Source organism: Littorina saxatilis, linkage group LG2 (genome assembly GCF_037325665.1).
Source record: "Littorina saxatilis isolate snail1 linkage group LG2, US_GU_Lsax_2.0, whole genome shotgun sequence".
NCBI classification, from domain to species: domain Eukaryota; kingdom Metazoa; phylum Mollusca; class Gastropoda; order Littorinimorpha; family Littorinidae; genus Littorina; species Littorina saxatilis.
Genome location: NC_090246.1, coordinates 82,235,093 through 82,256,196, shown reverse-complemented (window position 1 = coordinate 82,256,196; position 21,104 = coordinate 82,235,093). Strand labels below are relative to the sequence as shown.

The window sequence follows — 21,104 nt, the reverse complement described above, 5'->3', positions numbered from 1 at the left end:
TATCACACACGTCGAACACTTTTGACCGAGACTGACGTAATCCATAGACTCGGAAATGTTAAAGTTTCTATCACACACACACACACACACACACACACACGCACAGACAGACAAAGTTTATCATCGCATAGGCTACACTTACGTGAGCCAAAAAATGGTAAAACAAATTTGACTCAATTATTATCACAAATTCATTCGGGGGGTGCTTGGCTTTTTTCTTTGTGTATATTAAACTCACACAGTCTCTCTGGGCTGCAGAGACAGCATTACGTCCCTTTACTGAGTAGGCTCTTGTCACTGCGTGGCGGTAGGGTAATTCTATGCCCCGGACTGCCCCGGACTGCCCCAGACTGCCCCGGACTGCCCCGGACTGCCCCGGACATGCCCCGGACTGCCCCAGACCCGTACCTGCCCCGGACAGTGTGTGTGTGTGTGTGTCTGTGTGTGTGTGTGTCTGTGTGCATGGTGTGTGTGTGTGGACCAAATGCTGAGTCTGACAAATATCACCAGTGTCCGTGATATTCTACTGGCGATACAGTATAAAATGAGCGGCCCAGCAATATCACCGTCACTTATACTCTACCACGAGGAGCAGATGCAAAAAATCAGAGCATTCTGTGGCAGAGGAACGACTGTATTGGGAGTTGATAAAACCTATAATTTGGGAGACCTGCTAGTCACAGCACTGAATTTCAAAAACGTTTCGTTGCTTAATGAACGAACAGACAGTGCACCTATTTACATAGGACCTGTGTATATGCACTCGAGCAGCACATTCGAGGACTACTTTTATTTTTTGTCGACTGTCTCGGCTGCGCTCATGGACCCAGGTACAACCACACCACCACAAATGGTTGTTGGTACTGATGATGAGAAGGCTTTGACCAGAGAGGTTAAAGCTGCATTTCCAAACTGCAGACATGCCTTGTGCACTCTGCACCTGAAAAAGAACTTGACAAGGCATCTCCGCGACAAAGTGGGGCTGGATACCAGGAAGCGAATCAAACTGGTAGACTTGATGTTCGGAGAAAAAGGTGTGAGCACATCCAAAAACATGGCAGATTTTGACCTGCGACTGGCAAGGGCAGCCGACCAATGAACCAATGGCCATCTGAGGACGAGTCCTACCTCACCAAATTGTCAGGTCAATTACAGGACAACGTCCTAAAACTGTACTGGGATGGGTGCCTGCCAACGACAACCTGGACAAACAACAACGCTGAATGTCTCAATGCTGTGCTGAAACACTTGGTTCGTTGGACCCCCCCAACAGCTGCCTCAGCTGGTCGATTTAATACGGAATCTGGTTCTCACGCAGAAATCGGAGCCTCAGCGAGCGTTGTTGGGGATGGGGGAGTATGTCCTTGCCCAAACTCATGCACACCTTCTGATGACTCCAGACGATTGGGACAGATTGTCCGCAGATCACCAAAAGCAGAAACTGAGGATGCTTCTGCGGCCTGCGCGCCGAGTCGGAACAGTGACTTCGGTGAATCACATCCTCACCATCAACAGCACGCCCACAAAGTCCAAAAAACCATTTCAACGAAAGCGAAAGCGAAGCGAGAAAACTACTAGATAGGCACACCCAATTTCCGCTTTCAGAAGCTGTATTTGAAGACACTTAAAAAACAAAGAGAAAAAAAACCATCCTCATTTTTTTCGTTTCGTTCTTTGTATTGTATGTATCAAATGTTCACTATAATTATTTATCATTGTGTAAATTTAAGTAATGTTCAGACATGTTCACACACACACACACACTGTCCGGGGCAGTCCGGGGCATGTCCGGGGCAGTCCGGGGCAGTCTGGGGCAGTCCGGGACATAGAATTACCCTTCCCACTGCGTGGTAATCTAGGCTCTTGAAACGTAATCAGTGTGCAAGTCTGTGCGCTATATTGATGTGATTGATTGTTGCAAAATGTTGATTCAAATTAAAGATGATTTCAGCCTGTTGTAACAAACTAACACTCTACTGTGAGAAAAAAAATCATTGTGTTCAAACTAGATCGAGACAGCAGCAACTAGCTAGCTTCATGCGCTGAGTGTCACTGAGAGAATTGTTACACAGTGTACCCCCCCCCCCCCCCCCACCCAATTCAAGACTTCCCCTGTATTAGACCGTTCTTTTTCATATACCTTATTCATGACCTGTGAAAAGGGTATACTTTTTTTGTGCCGAAGGGTTGCCATTTCTAGAACGAGGCAGCTCGTTTCCAGAAATGCGGCGCTTTGTTGGAAATCAAATGAGGTTTCGGGAAATCGCGATCAGAGACTATAGAGTATACATGTATACTCAAAAGTCTCTGTCGCGATTATTCCAACTCTGCCCCGGATTCTTACTTTGCGCCCAACAATGAGATGGGTCGCAACAGGGGGAAGTACATGTATAGGACACGGATTCTCATTTTGGAGTTGTTCAGATAATCTTTATCATGGCGCAATTGTTATTTTGGTGAGTATTTTCTTCTCGATTTATCTCTTCAATGTTTCTGTATAGTACACCAGCAGTTGCCTATATTAGGCTAATATAGGTCTATGCTAGCAGGAACACCGGGAACACCACTATTGACTTGTCTTGTGATACGTACTTTTTGACTTTAAAAACCCATTGATACAACTGAAAGTACAACCAGTCTCTGGTACAACTAAGTAGTAGGTACAAGCACAAATGATAGTATCGTCATTCTCTGGAATAGATTCAGAACAAAACTGGCATCAGCATCACCATATTATTCGCCATCTTCAGACTATTTGTGTCAGGGAGAAACTTCTCGTTTTCTGAACTTCATGGGACATTGAATGATTGATCAAGATGAAGCTTGGTAATTATGAAGAGATAATGAACAGCCTCATATGTTACTAACTCAGCTCTATAAAATTGTTTTCCTCAGCGAACGACAAGAAGAAGAAATTGTTTTCCTAAGTAGGCTATTTATTTCTTTTTCTTTTATTTCACATTTATAAGACAAAGAAGAAAATAAAGAGAGAAAAGTATGTGACTGTTACTGTTGGTTTTACATGAGGTCTGTGAAAGAATTATCGAGGCCTGTAATTGTTTGCGTACCTGAGCGGCAATTCTTGAGTGTCACATGGACGACTGGGCTAAGGCTCATGCTTCAGTCATGCAGACAAAAGAGATAGTCGCCAGGTGTGCTGACAAAAAGAGCCAACACAATGTATACGGACAGCATATTCGACAGTTATACGTTGCTGATTTGTCGGCCAAGCCAAGGACAGTTACGCATGAATTGTGACGGTGTAATGCGTTCAGTTTTCTGACGGCATATATATAGCTTTCTGATTCGATATATATATATATATACTCGAGACTGAAATGTTGTTTCCTGGTCAAATTAAAGATCGAAGTGTACACTTATTTAAGGAAGAAAAGCATGTCTGTTTCTTGCAACTGGAGGAAATTGGTGTTGAGATTTGATAGATTTCTGCCCAAATTTTGATTTCTTTGAAAATGTGCACCGAGTGGTTATGTTCCTTGAATGAAAAGGGAAGGTCTTTTAGGATGAAGCAAATTTCGAAATTTAAATTAAAGAAATGGTTGAATGAATTTGACCCCATGAATGTAAAGTACCTGTAGATCATCAGTACTTATATATATATATATGGAAGGGAGAGGGGCTTTTTTGTGTGGACTTTATACAAGATCATCAATGAGGCCGAATCAGTTAAGCTGAACGCGTTTCAACGGCAAACAACAGACCTTGGTTTCAGCAGATTATTCTGTGCATTAATGTGAGTTGTATGATCACATAGAGGAACAAAATCTTGGAGACGAAACTATGACTAAATGGACAAAGTTATTTCATGTCTTAACCCTTGGTTATTAATGGGTTTTAGTTTCCTTTCTTGATAAAATCAGCTACCTTTCAGTTTCAGTCCACAATACCACTACCAGTGTTGTTCTCAGACTCGGAGGACAATAGGTCAGTTGGACCTGGATTGAAAACGTGTGTATAGGTCCAAATACCTTGGCTACAGAATCACTGAACAGTGACCTCAGAAGACCTCCTACATATCGAAACAATCAGACGGTCGACCAGCCATGCAGGCGTCAGAACAATGGGTCAGATAAAAATAAGTATGCATTAATGAGTGACCGAAGACCGAGGCCTGAGAACAACGCTGGTGTTTCTGTAATACCTATTCAGGGTTTTGTTTACTAGTGCGCCCTGCGCCATTGGTGCATTTAAATCTGAAAATGTCCCATTACAATTCCCTTCAGCGCGTCATAGGGCACGTTGAGATTAGGTACCACTGCCCCACTATATGAACATTTGAATTGTAGTCTTTTCTCTGAAACACACACACACACACATAACACAATATAGCGACTAATTCTCAGACGGCACCATATAGCACCATTTTGCATTTTTGATCAAAAACAGGTACAGGCCGTGCACGTACGGCGCTTTTTGCCTTTGACTATGTCCCATCGGAATTTGGTTGAGGGGGACAAATGTCCCATTGCCTTTTTCTCCGAGGCTGAACCCGGCCTATTTTGTTCTTTAATTGATCCTCCACTGTAGTCTTGCATTTTGTTTACAACATGACGTAGGAAAAGTCTTTGTGGACTTCTACCACAGAAAACACAACTGGTCCTTGCATTTGTAGTGATCGTATTTTGCTTTTACAGAAATTTAGATGAAAGTATTTGTGATTTTGTTTCAGACACAGTCATGACGTCACAAGACAGAATGCAAACAGACGCACAGGCTCAGGACCAGCCGAACTTCATGTCGGCGGTCATGAAAATAGACAATGAACTTCATGACGAAGATGTTGAAAGCATGAAATTCCTGTGTCAGGGACTCGTGGTAGGCAGTAAACTCAAGCGTGTTGACACAGCACATGAACTGGTTTCACACCTGCAGAGCTCAAACAATGTAAAACAGAATGATCTGTTTCTTCTGGCGGACCTTCTCCAGTACATCGGCAGAATTGACGTGCTCGAAGAGATTGGCTTTGAAGAGAAAGAAGTGATCCTAAGACGACAGCAGCAAGGTTCCAGCATCAACCCCTTTTATCTCTTGCTTTTTCAAATTGCCGAAGAGCTACCCATGGAAGACGTGAAGAAAGCAGCATTTCATTATGGAAAAGTTCCCCGTTCTCGAACGATTTTGTCTGGCCTTGACCTTTTTACGATCATGGTACAGCATCAGTCAGTTCGACCTGACAATGTTGGACTCCTGGGAACAATATTTGACTCTCTGGAAAGGAGAGACCTGGTTGAGCTGGTTGACAGATACATTGGTAAGCTACTGACATCAGTATTACACAGGCTGAAAATGTACTTTTAATGATATAAATATATACAGAAGTCTATTATTATTTTATACTAGAAGTATTTAACTACTATTACCAGCAGTCGACACGCGGTGATACATATGCCCTTTGACCTTTCCTTGGGAATATCCCGCACTAAAAATAGAATACAGGATTGTGGGAAAGCTGTTCAAGGGCACTCACGCACTATATTCGATTTTCAATACACAACTCAAAACCTTTGGGATAAATTAAAAAATATATATAAAAAAACAAGAATATATATGTATAGAGCTCAGAAAAGAAGAACAAAAAGTTGAAAAATCATGTTTTATGAAAGTCTTTGGGGACTCGAACTCGAGACCGCCGGCTTTGGAGGCAAATGTCTTACCACCCCGCCACAAGGCTCACAACATAGAGGCGTGAAAACTAAGACTTGAACTGCCAACATAACTGCCACGTGCCCGGGTTTTTGAATTGAGCATTTGTTGACTCATCGTTTTCCCCGTTCGTATTTGTGTTTTATACGTTTTCTTGATATCATCATTACATGTAGTTGCAGTGTTGCCTATAGGGCAATCAATTTTCACCAAAGTCGATGTTAAAAAGAAAAAAAATGAATTGGTAATTCTTGAAGTACTCAATAATTATGCAAACTTTTTTTAATTATTTCAATTCATTTCATAATCCAAAACGTTTGGAATGAAGCAAATGAATAAAGAACAAGAATTACGAGTCCAGAAAAAAATAAAAATAAAATTGCCGTCGAAGCGGATCGAACCCGGGACCACAAAAGTAAGGACTAGCGCATGATCGGGCGCGTTCCCAACTGAGCTATTTTGGTGCACTGTAGCCGAGGGAGATTTTAACTTCAAATATTACACTTGAGTTCTCGAGCGTGGCGACGACTGACTCGAGTTTCCGAGTCTCTCCGTTCGTATAATTTGTGTAGTGTTCTCTATATCTCACTGTTTGGGGCTAGTTCAGTTCATAACTGACCCTACGCTCCCGGTCACTTCGTATAAGTTTGGGAAAGCAATATCAAGTAGCGATAATTTCAAGCATGACCGACCTTATTGATACGAAATGCATTGACCAATCGCCGAAAGGCGCTGATGTCATTGCATGAAAGGATTTCCCTACCCAAAATCCTCTATTCTCGATGACATACTAAGGAGTTAGTTCAGGAGAACGAAGATCTATGGACGGTTTATTATATAAAGGGAAGCAAGCGGTTAAAAACGGGCGTCGATAGAGCCAATGAACAGTGATGTGGACTAAGTAATTCATCCACTTGTGATATATATGAATCTGATACCGATACTTGCACAGCTTGGCGATGACCTTACTTTTGATTTATCTTTTGCTAATACATTGTATGTTGGTCACCGAGACAACCATTTTCTCAAAACTCTTTGTCACTTGCTCAGGAGACATGCAGAAAAAGTGACAGAATTTGTACGTCACGCCATTATTTAATTCAATTCAATATAACTTTATTGTCTGAATGTAAAACGTACATTGTGTACATGTTCTACAGACCTGCAGGGACGTCAAATTATGAGAGCAAGGCTAATGAGACACCATCTCTCCCTCTTAAAGGCAATCGACAAGAAGAAGTAGAAGAAGACACCATCTCAGCCATGCATGTCTTTTCAAAATTTGTTTGGCTTTTGACATCGGAGATTTCACTTCGAAAAGAGAAGTTCAAAGAGAGACGTTTTTATTTTATTTTATTTTATCAATATTGTACATGTTTCACTTCAAGAACAATAGAGTGACATTGGTATCTGTCTGTGTGTGGGTGCACCAATGTCGGCCTGCAATCAAACATATTTTTGTGTCAACATACAGTATGCTTTTTTCCAGACACCAACGGCCAGTCTGTGATGGATGATCTTGTGCAGAATTTCGTGAGAGCTATGTCCTTCCGTGGTCATGACTATGGAAACATGTTTGCAGCACAACCACAGGTGAACCAACTAAGTAGGCACCATTAAAGATTATTTCAGGAGTTTTTATTTTTTGCATTTAGGTTTAAAATTTGTCTGTCATTCAACCCCTTTGTCCCTGGAAAAAAATCGTACATGTAATACAATGTACAATCTTTGTATCATTGATTTGAAGAAATATTACATGCAAGTCTGTCTTGAGTAAACAAGGTCTTCAAATTCTGTTCAGAATTTGTTATTTATTTTGTTGTTAACTGTTTGGTTATAATTTTAAGTTTTCTTTGTTGTAATGTTTGTCTTTTTCTAAGAAATACCATCCGCACAAGCTCAGTTGAATTGCAAATTGCATGGTTTTAAAGTTGACCAGCACTTGCCTCATTTTCCATGTTTTTTTCATAAATTGAAGGCGTCTCATGGAACAAGATACCAAAATGGACAGGGTCCATCTGTGCATAATATCGACGTGTTCTACCGACCTGCAGGCCCATCAAATTATGACAGCATGTCTATCCAGACACCATCTCAGCCCCGCACTGACCCCTCGGCCCCGCCCCCCTCCCTCCCTACCATGGGACCAGGAGATGCCCGCATTCCGCAGGGAGGACAGAACAGCAACGGGACTCGGTCACTTGCGCCTCATATTCCAGTGCTGTCCGAGGCTCCAGAAGGTTATGATCGATTTGGTATGTGCTGAATTATTGACTGACTATGTACAACACTTGTTATTTTGATCTCAGTTGATCTGTTGTTGTTGTTGTATTTCTGTTCTGTGATAATTGTGAATAACATAACTTTGTGAATAACATAACTTTCATTAAATGAAGAACTTTGTAAAGTTCTTTTAGCATCAAATGGCTCAAACAGAAGAGATTTGCATCACTGAACAGAATATATAATACAATTTGTATTAAGTATTAGTTGCATAGGATAACAATTTAAGATCTTTAGGGAACTGAATATAATGAGTATTTTAGCTCCAGGACAAACAATTGTAATAAATTTACTATCCTGCAACTATAGCATCAAACCTACAGTTGTGTAATCAATTTGAGATTTCTTTGATATAATTAAGATACATTTTTTATACTGCTAGAATTCTAGGAAAAAAAGTCAAGAATGTGTATTTGATCTGAACGTTTTATATAAAGATAACATAATTTTTCTCAACAGTGATTCCATGGAATGTGCTGGATGCATTGTCGAGAAACATTCCAGGTGAGTTACAGGCTAGTTACTACAACAGCTTTAAGTGTTAAGTATATGAAGTGCCAAGGAAGAAGTTATGTATATATATACCATGACCTCCCTTCTTTGTCTCTGTAAATGTACTCTAGGTATATTTCTTGTATTTCCATTGTTCTCTTGTTACATCTATGATGTAACTATTGCACTCTTATAACACATAAAATAGTGGATAAATAAGGGTGCACGAAATGCATCATAGCTGGCTCTACTTTCTGTCGTCCTTGACATTCCAAAATGCACATGTACCTATCGACCGGATGTGCAAGGGGTAACCACGCTTTTGAGAACTAGTGCGAGAGTCGTTCAGTGCTTTAGCTGAGTTTTAGTCTCGACTTGTCGAGACTGTCATCACAGCATCACAGATTTCATGACGTCTGTCGTCCATCGCGTCATATTCTGGGGACGTACTCTGTTATGTTTCCTTCCATTCTCTTGTGATCAACATGACAAGCGGTATGTGTGTGAGTGTGTGTGCTCGTTGGTGCCGGCTCTCTCAATTAAAACAGAAGTCAAACTAGCAATCGTTAAAAACCCAGTCCGTCCGACCAGCACTGCTATGTTCAGGCTATGCTCTTGTGAAGTTCCAAGATTGCTCTGTACACACGCCCTTATCGGTACATCATCGACTACGATTGTTCTCTGGATAAGCTGTTTAATGCATTTTGCGAGTATTTCTAGCTCTTTTGCGGCGCAGTAGGCCCTATAGACGATGAAGGTGTCCAAGATCTCAGGAGATGCGTGTGTAACCACTAGGTATTCAGTCAAATCCACGTAAGAGGCTTTCAACTGACGGGGACAACCAAGCCACCATTATGCACCGACTTGACATAGATCATGCAACAGACATGCCTTTAAAATAAGGTATGTGCAGAGGTGCCTCATCTGAACAGACAACTAAAGCTTGATATGTTTCCGTCACACTTTGTCTTTTAGATCTTCATGGGATATACAGGTTACAACACTCGTGATTTTTTATATGGCTTGCATTTCAGTCAAGACCCAGCGGGAGTATCAAAGGTACTCACTCGCCAGAGGCTCGTGAGTCCCTTGATATTCATCCACTGGGTCTTGACTGAAATACAATCCATATAAAAAACCACTCGTGTTGTAACCTCTATATACTGCACTCCTGTTTTCTGATATCGAAACTACACCCATGATGACAAGATGTACATGTATTTGTTGGGAATGCACACCATGAAAATAAAGGGATATTCTTCATTTTTTAATATTTTTTTCCTTCTTTCTTTTTTTATTTATTTATTTTATTTTTTTATTTTATTTTATTTTATTTTATTTTGTTCATCCTCTTTTTGCTTGTCCCGACGCTTGTTCCTTCTCCCAGTATGCTCCCACGCCACCCCGTCCCAGCACTCACTGCAACATCCACCCCTGAACTTCGTTCCACCGCCAGACTTTGTCGAATCAATGAGCCCCCAGTGTTGGCCAGACACCTGGGCACCCTCACTAATTTTACAGACACTCCAGGGAAGGATGTCAGGCCGCTGCGGTAGGCTAACCCTCGGAAGATGACACTGCACTGCTGCTGAGTCACTTCGACGGTGTTCAGTATTGGTCCTGTTCCTGGCCAGGGACACAGGCACCGCTACCTACTAAGCCCTCTACTTACGACACTGACAGAAAAATAAAAAATGAGAGGTGGCACGAAAAATGAAATCTGAATATTTGTAAGTTTTCTTTGAAGTTTAGGGGTACTTTATAGAAAGAAAGCATAAAAAAGCACCTGCATGCCCATTTTTTGACCAAGCAAGTAATATTTTCACAAAAAAATACCAATTTCTTCAAAAAAATACGAAAATTACACACCACGCCCCATGAAATTCAAAAGACATTTTTGAAGCTACAGGCTTCAAATGCGGTGAAAATTACTCCCAGATATCAGTTTCAGACTTATACAGAGCCATTTTGACCAAATTACCCCAGTTCGAATTCAGCAGCATAAATTGAGAGATATAAATTTTTGCCCCCAAAATACCCAATCAGGCTTATATTATATTCTCTAAAAAAATTTTTTGATGGGTTTTACAAAAACCGCTCTGTAAGAGTCTGGCAAAATCAAATCTTACTCCTGTAAAAAAAAAATTATAACTCTACCACAAGTAGTTCTGACGAAATATCATTTCCCGCGTTGATACCGTCCTTGAAAACCCATATTCAGAGAAAATTGCATTTGAAAGTTTGTAAAGTGTTTCTTTACACATTATGAAGACACATTGCTGAAAAAAGAGTCTGGGTGTGTTCATGTATTGTTCCGAGTCTTCTTCAAATGATGTTGGTACTTATTCCCCTCCATCCCCCATCAGTCCAGCACCGTACACCTCCCCCTCCTTCAGCACATCTTGCCCTACGAGCTGCTACAGCGGCCACATCTGTTGCTCTCTTCGCCTTCTGGACCCTCACCTTGTCTTTTTTGGCCAAAGCAGAATGAGTAAGCTCAGTAATTGGCAAGCTCATGTGGTCCATGACCTGTGCCAGTGCAAAGTTGCCTCTGTTGAACTTTGCGACAGCCTCAGCGGTGGCTGCTTCCACCCGGTCTTTCCCAACAAAGACATTGTGGAGAGACTCATTACTGTTCTGAGTCTTGCCATGGGCCACGCGCTTGAGAAGAATGGGATTTGTCATTCTCCTGTAGATGGGCAGAACAGCATGTGATACTTCCCTGGACAAGGCAGTGCCGTTGTGCTCTGCGTGTGGAGGTGGTGGTTGCCCTTCTGCCCTGGCTCTTTGAAAAAAGCACCATGAGGCTGGCCCGGCTGGACATCTGTCGTGGTGAGGGTCCTCGTCAGTTGAAGTCACATGGAAAAAAGTGGCCCAGATCGCCTGCTCCATGGCTGGCTGATCTTCAAGGTTGTTGAGGATCGCGCTACGGAAGTAGATTTGCAAGCGTTGACACTTTTCCTTGGTTAGTCGCCCCTCCCCTCTTCCACCAAGCCTTCCATCCTTTGATGCCTTGCGGAGAGCTGTGCCCATTCTCTTGGGGAGGTGGTTGGTACATTCCAGCTTGGTGATGGGACGTGTGGGACCGTAGGGCTGAGCTGCAGCCAGAGCGTTGAACGCTGTGGAATCTCCGTCCAACAGCATAGTTCTGTACCTGAGGTTGTGACGCTCAACAGACCTGCAGCATAGAAAAATTAAAAAAAGCTTAGTGTAAAGTACTGGCTGGATAACTACTGTCTTGAAAAAAAATATGAAAAAGACTGGGGTTCATGGGCCAACAAGGTCCTGGTGAGATACAGACGCAGACCCACGAATGAAAATGATTTTGGATATTACTTTAGTGAAGAGTATCAGGAGGCCTCTCCCAGCAGAAAATACTTACATGTATTATTATTACTGGAAAGTGTGCCAATTTACATTGGCTTGTGTACTAAGTGTGTATAAAGTGATCTTTTCATAGAGGGTGAACATTTAACTTGTACTTGTTAGAATATATGTATACATACACACATCTCTCTCCCTCTCTCTCACACACACACACACACACACACACACACATACACACACACATACACACACACACACACACACACACACACACACACACACACACACTGACAATGAGTTTGATCCCAACTTGTTTGGGACACTTTTTCTTTTCAATAGAAAAGTTGTCAGGTTTCCTCTGAAATATGCAGATTCAATAAAAAAATTCCCAGCCTAGCTGATCCTTTAGGACATTGTGAACATTTAATGATTTATCAACAAAAGAAAATGTATTTGTGAAGGGTTTGTGGACAGTGTTTTGTTGCAAAAATATGTGCTTCTGTGTTGTGTTTTGTTGGTCTTCATCTTTCTTTGTAAAGAAAAACAAACACCCACAATGTACCATGCTTTATACAATTTTAAATAAAATTTACTTTTTAGCGCAACCTTATTCATGTTGTCTTATTCTGTATTTGAAAATAAAGGATATAGGGAAGAGTGTATATATGGGCTATTAGAACAATATTCTTACCTTCCCCACAACTCCAAGGCTGCGTCCCTCTCCATAGACTGGTTAATGCTGCAGTCAGGCTGGTGAAGCTGCTTCCACTGTAGTTGCTCGGCAGCGGTCATCCCCTCTAGTTTTTCTTTGTTCATCGCACATGTGTGACAGTATGTGGATTTCACACAGAAGTCCAGCACATACCCAGTCAGAACATCAACAACAACGCCAACTCCATAGTGTGAGGAAAATCCTCTCTTGTGCCATGTACCATCAAAGGCCACATCCACCCAGAGAATGCCATAATCATCTTCCCAAGCACCGTCTTCCTCACCATCATCATTCACAGCATTCACTCTGCCTTGACTTGAGGAAATGTTTCCCTGTAGGCTTCCCTCACAAACTCCACTGTTTCGTTAAGTGTGGCATCTGTAGCTTCCACAATGCTGGCATTGACTCGTTTGTCTATGCGATGATAGGAACTCTTGTTCATCGCTGGCATTCCAAAGACTGTGCACAGTTTGTCCACACTGGAGTAGCCACTACCTATATAGCACAATCTCTGTGTTCACTTCAAAGGGAACATTTTGTCTGTGGTTGAGGTTGTTTTCTCTTGGCGACGAATACTCTGTGCGTGAATACTGGCAGCTGTCGCAACACAGCACTAGTTCTTGTGACAAGCCCATCGAGTCACCAACTCGAATTGTCACATCTGCCTCGCACTCCGGGCACTTCACATCAGAGAGAAGCGAGTTCTCAGTTCAACTGACTGCACTCGGCAAAACACCACGAACGGCGATTTTGCTCAGCTGGTGGTTGAGCATTCGGGTCGATGCCTGCACCACTAAATCTCCTCAGTTTCGTCGCCGAAGCAGAAATACCTTCGATTTGAGGCTGATTACGGTTCACATCGCCCAAAACTGGCTGAGGTTCGACTCCGAGTCGATTCGAAACATACGCGTCACCACTATCTCTCAAAACAACTGTCTCTGCTCTGCCAACTTCAGGCGCGTTCTCGTCGCCTGCTGGTTTTTCCTTCCTCGTTGTTGGAGCATCTGAAAGCTGATTCTTCCTTTTGCGTTGGGAAGATCCTTGCGAATTTCGAAGTAGACATTGCTGGTTGATAGTTGATATTGAGTTACGTGGAATCGACACTGTGTTTACAACGGATAAGGCAGTTTGCGCATGCGCGTCACTGTGGTCATTGACAACGACCAACCAGAGAAGTTTCTCAAAGGTTAGAGGTTGTTCTCATGAATATTCATATTACTGTCTGAAAAAGTTGATGCGCGATCCGGCCGTTGTACGGAAATAACGGACTGTTCATGTCTATTTTTAACGTTCACAGAAAACGGGAATTCCCGCTCAACCGTTCGATGTGTTACTGCCAAGCTTATTCGGGGAATCGTGGTTGTTGCAAGGACTTGAAAACATAGATTGTTCAGCAATTTCTCACACTTGCAGCACTCACACATATACACATACTTTGAAAATCACCACTTTATTGCAAAATAAACGATGAAATTGACAAAATAAACAACACACAGTGATTCTATGATGTTCAAAGTACCTGAAAAAAACAAAAACCCAAAACACGTTTTTGAACAAATGTTTGCTAAAATTCCGTGCCACCTCTGCCCTTAAGTCGCGGACCCAGACTGAGTGAGCGTCTCCTCAGAGAGCAGACCGCCACTGCGTCCCTCCGTCGACCCCCCTGGAGCATCCCAGGCTGGCAGCAGAATATTCAGGGATGGCTGGAACAGGAACAATGGGACCAAGGTCACCATGAGAGCCCTGAGCAAAAAGGGTCACAAGAATCGAGACAAGTTTGTTGTTTTTTGGTTTTTTTCGCGCTTTCAGAGTCAATCGCATTCGTGAAGTGAATGACACTTGGCTGTGTGATCCCAGCCTCCCCATTGGAACTTTAGCACTTCCACTCTGGGTAGGAGCCGATCGAAGCTCGAAAAAACCCACGCACCCCTTATGGGATTCGAACCACGATCTCCTGGCCCGCAGCCCGATGAGCTAACCACTGCGCCACGGGGGTATTCTTCAGTTCATCTTTATCATGATATCTGTACCAGCTACATTACCTTTTTCCTGCTTGTTCTTTGTTTTGATGATTCATGTGCTTTTGTTTGTTGTCTTTCAGATGAATTCTGGCCAGAACTCAGCTACCGTCTTGGAGCCGCTATCCAAGGAGACGGACCACGTCAGAAAATGAGTCGATTTCACAAGTTAGCAATGTTGAAAAGATGGCTGGAGCTTCCTGAGACTCGACAAATGGATGAAGTAAACACACAAAGTTTTCTGATGAAGGCTCTGGCCCACGCTGGACCTACTCTTATGGCACAACGCATTGCTGAAGAACTCAACTTTGACTTGAATGGTGAGTTCAGAGTGCTTTAAAGGATCTGTGCTTCAAGTTTTTATTGGAAGAGAAGGGATTGTTCCTCAAAATATTTCTGAATTCTCTCAAAGATCGCAGCATTTTCTTTGTTTCATTTCTTGGGCAGCAAAATGCTGTATAATTCCATTTCGTATACACATGAAAACTGCTTTTAAGCCAAGTCTTGTTTTAAGTATGAACATGCAGGGGAGGGAAGTATAGAAGAATGTTTGATTTTTCTTCTTCTGCGCTCGTGTACACTTGTGTTTTTTGCACGAGTGGGATTTTACGTGTATGACCTTTTTTACCCCGCCATTTAAGCAGCCATACACCACTTTCGGGGGAAGAATTTCTGATAGTAGACACTTTATTCTGAGCTGTAGGAAAGAAACATATATTTGTCAAAACTTTTTTCTCTCTGATTTAAAAAAAAAATTATAATTGAAGTACAGTAGCATCAGCTTTAAGACATATTAATCGCAGTGAAAAAGAGAAACAGACTGACCAAAAAAGACAATGATCAGAACATTGACCAAGGATGCTTGTAAATGAAATTATCTTCTTCCTTCGTTCATGAGCTCAAACTCCCATGGTTTTTCCTTGTATGATCGTTTTTACCCTGCCATTTAGGCAGATATATATGCCACTTTCGAAGGATGTAAATGAAATATCTACGGTGGTAATTCTTGCATAAGGCTTAAATTGTCTAGTGAGATGATCCTATAGTAGATAACACTTCTTTTTGTTGGTTTGTTTAAGATATTATACCAAAGGCGCCATTTTGGAAAGTTTTCTGACGATTTGAACCTTAAAAAGTGTTAGGGACATACGCTGTACTGTAATTCAGAAACACCTGCAACGATTTGCTCAAAACTGATCCAAAACTATGCCAAATAATTAAAAATGAAATTTAATCAGCGAGCGGTTTGCATTACCCTGCTCTCCTGTCAGGAGTCCGGCATGGTCGTCATCATTATTTATTTAGTTTTCATCGATACCCATTTGTCAAAGCAGATTAAGACTGTTGGATTGAGGAAGTTAAATCTACAGTCTAGCTAACGCATGCAAATTCCGTGCCATACAGGGCTAAAACTCTTTGCATAACAGAAACAAACACAATATACATTGGAGATTATTACGGTCTGCTATGACTACCAAACACAGCATTCAGATTTGAAAAATAGATTGCCCAAACACTATTTATAAGACCTTCTCCTTGTTTGTTGTCATCTATTCAACTCCCAAAATGAACGCTGTAGCTCTCGGCTTAAATTTTAATTCTGTATCTCCAGGAATAGCGCATGGAATACTCAGGGTCGAAAGGTAGGACGACAACTAGGAGTCACGCAAAGTGCGTCCCTATGAGAATTATAATCTGTGATTCCTACTCAAAACACTACCGTTTTCAATTTGAGTAACTCAGCGCTCAAATGTTTATTTTAAGATATTCCGGGTGTGTGGTCACATAATTACAACCCCCCCCCCCACCTGAGCTGTAAAGCTCTTGGGGCAATTTGAGACAATTTTCTTGTTAGAATTACTCCCTTTAAGTTCAAGTCTGTTCAGGAAGGGCATTCACAGTTTAGCAACATATCAAGTTCTCCCAAAATCACCCTTTCATCATTGGTACAGTTTATTACTGCAGGATGTATGGAGAGCCATCAGTAACTTTTTTTTTTTTTTTTTTTTTTTGCCAAGCACATCATTGTGGGGCTTTTAATGAATAACATGCATCCGTCCACTCACAATATATTTTCTTTCATCCTTCAACATTTACCACTCAAAAAGTATATAGTATCAAAATTAATGAAAAACTTTTTTCTTACTTGTACCCTTAGACAATTTTCCTTGGTTGCCCCAAGATTGTGTTACTGTTTGCTTAAACCATAGCTTTTTTTTCTGTTGAAATATGTATTTAAAATGCATATCATTATAATTATACACACACAAAAAACACAGTATGACATCCACTATATACATCTTGGTGTAACTTTGGGTCCGTATCTAGAAATGAGAAGAGAAAGAGAAAAAAATAAAAGAAATAAGAATAGAAAAATAAAAGAAATAAAAAAGAGGAATAAAAGTCATAATTTTATATTTCTGATCTGCAATTGCTTTTCGAATAAAACAAAAAGAGGCATTGAAGCCTTTGTTTTTTTATAAATACTTATGCACATTTTAGCAACCAAAATTATACGGTTCAATTCTTTCAACAGAGTTGCTTGCATTTTTCGATTTTTAACACCAAACATAATTTCGTGCACTGTTAACTCTATTTGTTTATCCAGATGTACCCAAATATAAAATTCTATCTGTTTCCAAAACTCAATCACCACTGGGCAAAAGAGAAAAAAGTGTTCTATATAATCAACGCTATTACTACAATATGAACAGACATTGTCCTCCACAACTTTCATTTTACATAACATAATGTTTGTGGGATAAATATTGTGAAGTAATTTCCATTGTAATACACGCAACCTTGTTTCTTTAACCGATTCAAAACTAGTCAGCCAATCTTTCTTATCAATTTCATAATTAAATTTCCTCCTCCAAAAGCCAATTGCACAAGGTTCAACAACTTTCATACTTACTAATTCTTTTCTAAACTGTTGTGCGCTATGTACTTTCTTACCACGATATAAGGGGATATCCATCAAATCAATTTCTTTCTTTCCGTGCATCGTCTTGTGCATTACATTCAGAACAACAGCACGAACCATGTTATATTCCAAAATTCTCCGTGGGGATTTTCCTAAAACATCACAAATGAACTGATAGGAAACAAATTCGTTTCTGTATAAAACATCATGTACGCTATTAAGACCCTTTCTCGCCCAATCTTCAAAATACAGTACATTTCCGGCATAAGCAAAACATTGGTTATTCCATAAAAGCGGATTAAATAAATTATCATCAATACATAAGCCTACGTTGTTATCAAGCCAGGTTTTCAAAACAATTTTCCAAAATTTGGATTTGACAAGTTCACTCCCCTTTAGTCTCCGAAAATTAACATTTGAATAAAAACATTCACAATTTGAGCCGTACATTGAAAACACTGACTTTGGAACACATTTCCACTTATCCGTGACTTTGCGGGATGTCAGTCTGACAGCCCATTGTAATAAAAATGATGCCTGCATGTGTTTCAAATCAATCATATTTAAACCACCATTTTCGACATCACTACACAATATTATCCTTTTAACCTTTTCAAATGCCTTTTTATTATTTTCTTTCTTTTTCCACAAAAATCTAAACAACAGTCTATTAACTTCTGCTAATACTTTATCAGGGATCACAAATGCCTGCATAAAATAAACAAATTGGGAAATCAAGAACGTTTTTATTACAATAATTTTACCCATGATACTCAAATTTCTTTTCTCCCATGCCGCAATCAAGCGCTTAACAGACGTAATTCGCTCTGTCCAATTTTCCTCAACGTCAGAGGCTGATATGTCATTACAAAAATAAATTCCCAAAATCTTTAATTTTTTCTTCCAATTGAAATCATAAAAGGTGTCTTGACAATGTTTTTGACTTCCTAGCCACATGGCTTCACATTTCGACAGATTCAACTTTAATCCGGAAACGTAGTAAAAAGAATCAAAAATCAATAAGGCATGTTTTAAATCCGTTTCGCTTTTCAAAAATAACGTTACATCGTCAGCATACAAAGCAATTTTTAACATATCATCCCAAAACCTATCATTTAAACAATTCAAATTCGAAATACCGTTAACATTCTTATTCTGCCTAATCTTAATGGCTACTAACTCAATTGCCAAAACAAAGGCTAAAGGCGAGAATGGACATCCCTGACGGATTCCAGACTCCACTGGAAAATACTCAGACAACCAGCCTGCATAATTAACACAACTCTTGGCATCTTTCATCAAAACTTCGACCCAAGTTACAAACTCCGGGCCAAAGCCAAATTTTTTAAAAACATTTATCATAAAGTCTTTTGAAATACAATCAAATGCATGAAACATGTCGATGGTGACCAAAAGACCTGGTTTATCTTGCACATTCATTTGATCTATGACGTCATCAATCAATCTTAACAAAGATGAAACTTGCCTCCCTTTAATATATCCAACCTGATCAGGATTAATCACATTATGTACAACTTTGTTCATGCGTAAAGCCAGACACTTCGCCAGTAATTTATAATCACTGTTTGTTAGCGAAATTGGACGCCAATTATTTAATTCATCTCTCGGAAGGTTTTTACCTTTATGAATTAACACAATGACAGCATTTCTTTGAGACGCTGACAAACTACCATTATCAAATGCTGCTGAAAAAGAATGTGATATAAATATACTCACTCGAGACCAAAATACTTTAATAAATTCAATTGTAATGCCATCAGAACCTGGGGAAGAACCATTTTTCATTTGTTTTAGTGCGTGCAACAGTTCATTAGCAGTTAGAGAGCCCTCGCAGCTGTTCTTATCTTCGTCGGAAAGAGAAGGAACGCTGCAGCCTTGCAAAAAATCGTCAACATTACCAACATTATCTACTATATCTATTTTCTTTGTATACAAATTCATAAAATACTTTTTTTGCACACTGTGTATTTGTTTTTGATCTGTACACACTCGCCCTTCATCATCTTTCACGCGATCCATAACCTTTGCATTTGCACGTGCTTTTTCCAAACTCAAGAAATATTTTGTGTTTTTCTCCCCTTCCTCGACCCATTTAGCGCGAGCTCTAACCTGAGCGGCTCGTGCCCTTTTTATTTCCATTAACTCGAGTTGCATTTTCACGTGTTCACGCTTTGCTTGGGTATCATTACAGTTAGGATTCTTACTCAAGTAAACGTCTAAATCATTCAGTTTATTACACAAATCTGCAACTTCATTTCTCCTTTGACACTGTTTATTTTTGCTATAATTAATGGTAAACTCTCTAATTTTAACTTTTAACATTTCCCAATCCAGTTGACAATCCAATTCTTCGCTACAAAATCCTTCAATAAAAATATTCATTTCATTAACATAATCAATATCTTCCAACATCAAATTATTAAACTTCCAATAACCTTTGCCTCGTACAATCTCACTTACTTTCAATCGAACCAGGCACCCTCTGAAAAAGGAACACTAACAATGCCACAATCAAAGTTCAAATCAAAAATACCGGAGCTAACCAAAATGTAATCAAGTCGTCTGGCAATAAACGGAGTCTTTCTTGACCAGGTAAATTCCTTTGTATCCGGGTTGAAAAACCTCCAGACATCATACAAATCACATGTGTTAACCACATCATTAAATTTGGCAACGTTATCCCCAGAATGATTCTCGCCAGCTATAACATCCATTTCATTATTCAACACGCAGTTAAAATCACCACATACTATGATCTCATCGCATTCAAAACTTTTAATTTTTTCCGTCAACTCATCCAAAAATTTAACTTTTTCTTTTGTTTCGTTAGGTGCATACACATTTACAATTGCAACTGATTTATTTTTTATTCTAATACATGTCGCTAAGATTCTCTTTGACGAGAACAATACAGAGACATCTTCACTAACATTCTTTCCAAACAAAATCATTTGACCGGCGCTGTGCGATGTCCCTTCATGGAACACGAAACCATTCTTCCATTCTTTCATCCACTCGTCCGACACACTTCCCGTTATGTAAGTCTCCTGTAAACATATTACATCGTATTTCTTTTGTTTAAGAAAAGTAAACACCGATTTTCTTTTCATCTTTGATCTGATCCCTCTAACATTTAGAGAGAAAACGTTCAATGAAGACGCGGCCATAAGGAAAGTCCGTGGGCAATAACGGGGTCGTTATCCGTGTGGCACGTGGGGTATGTGCGATTATTTGTTGTCATACCTGCCCTGCTTTCCAGCTGTGTCACTGGACTGCGGGGAATCCCCGCCCTCACGTGACCGCTTGGGAGTGGCCGATCGCTGTCTCGGTTGAAAGTCAATAGTGGTTTGCTTGTCTCTCGCTTGTCTGTCTTTGTCTTTGTTGCCTTTACCTTTACCGTTCTTTTTGGCGTTCGATGAAGCTGCGGGAAGGGGTGTCGAAAGGAGAAGGGCTGGAGTCGAGGAAGCGATGGGGGGAGGGAGGATGGGGACAGAGTCCTCGAACTTCTCGCTTTCGGCGTCGCTGCCACGCTCGTCGTCGTCGTTGTCGTCATCGTTGTCGTCATCGTGGTCGTTGTCAGCCAGTTGAGCGTGGGGGGGAGGGTGGTCGACCGCTCCTAGTCCGGTAGGACGGTCCCATACTGACTCCATGGCGACGGCCTGGC

The 21,104-nt window shown here is 40.7% G+C and overlaps 1 protein-coding gene across 1 annotated transcript in view; it reads left to right on the top strand.

Annotated features, from left to right (window-relative positions):
• The first annotated feature begins 2,361 nt into the window (after positions 1 to 2,361).
• The window catches only part of LOC138959905 (uncharacterized), a 26,227-nt gene continuing 7,484 nt past the window's right edge, over positions 2,362 to 21,104 (top strand). The window contains exons 1-6 of the mRNA XM_070331580.1: positions 2,362 to 2,456; positions 4,691 to 5,272; positions 7,154 to 7,257; positions 7,643 to 7,919; positions 8,407 to 8,451; positions 14,580 to 14,816. Of these exons, the coding sequence (XP_070187681.1) occupies positions 4,699 to 5,272; positions 7,154 to 7,257; positions 7,643 to 7,919; positions 8,407 to 8,451; positions 14,580 to 14,816 (1,237 nt within the window). The 5' untranslated portion in view covers positions 2,362 to 2,456; positions 4,691 to 4,698. The remainder of the gene's footprint in view (positions 2,457 to 4,690; positions 5,273 to 7,153; positions 7,258 to 7,642; positions 7,920 to 8,406; positions 8,452 to 14,579; positions 14,817 to 21,104) is intronic.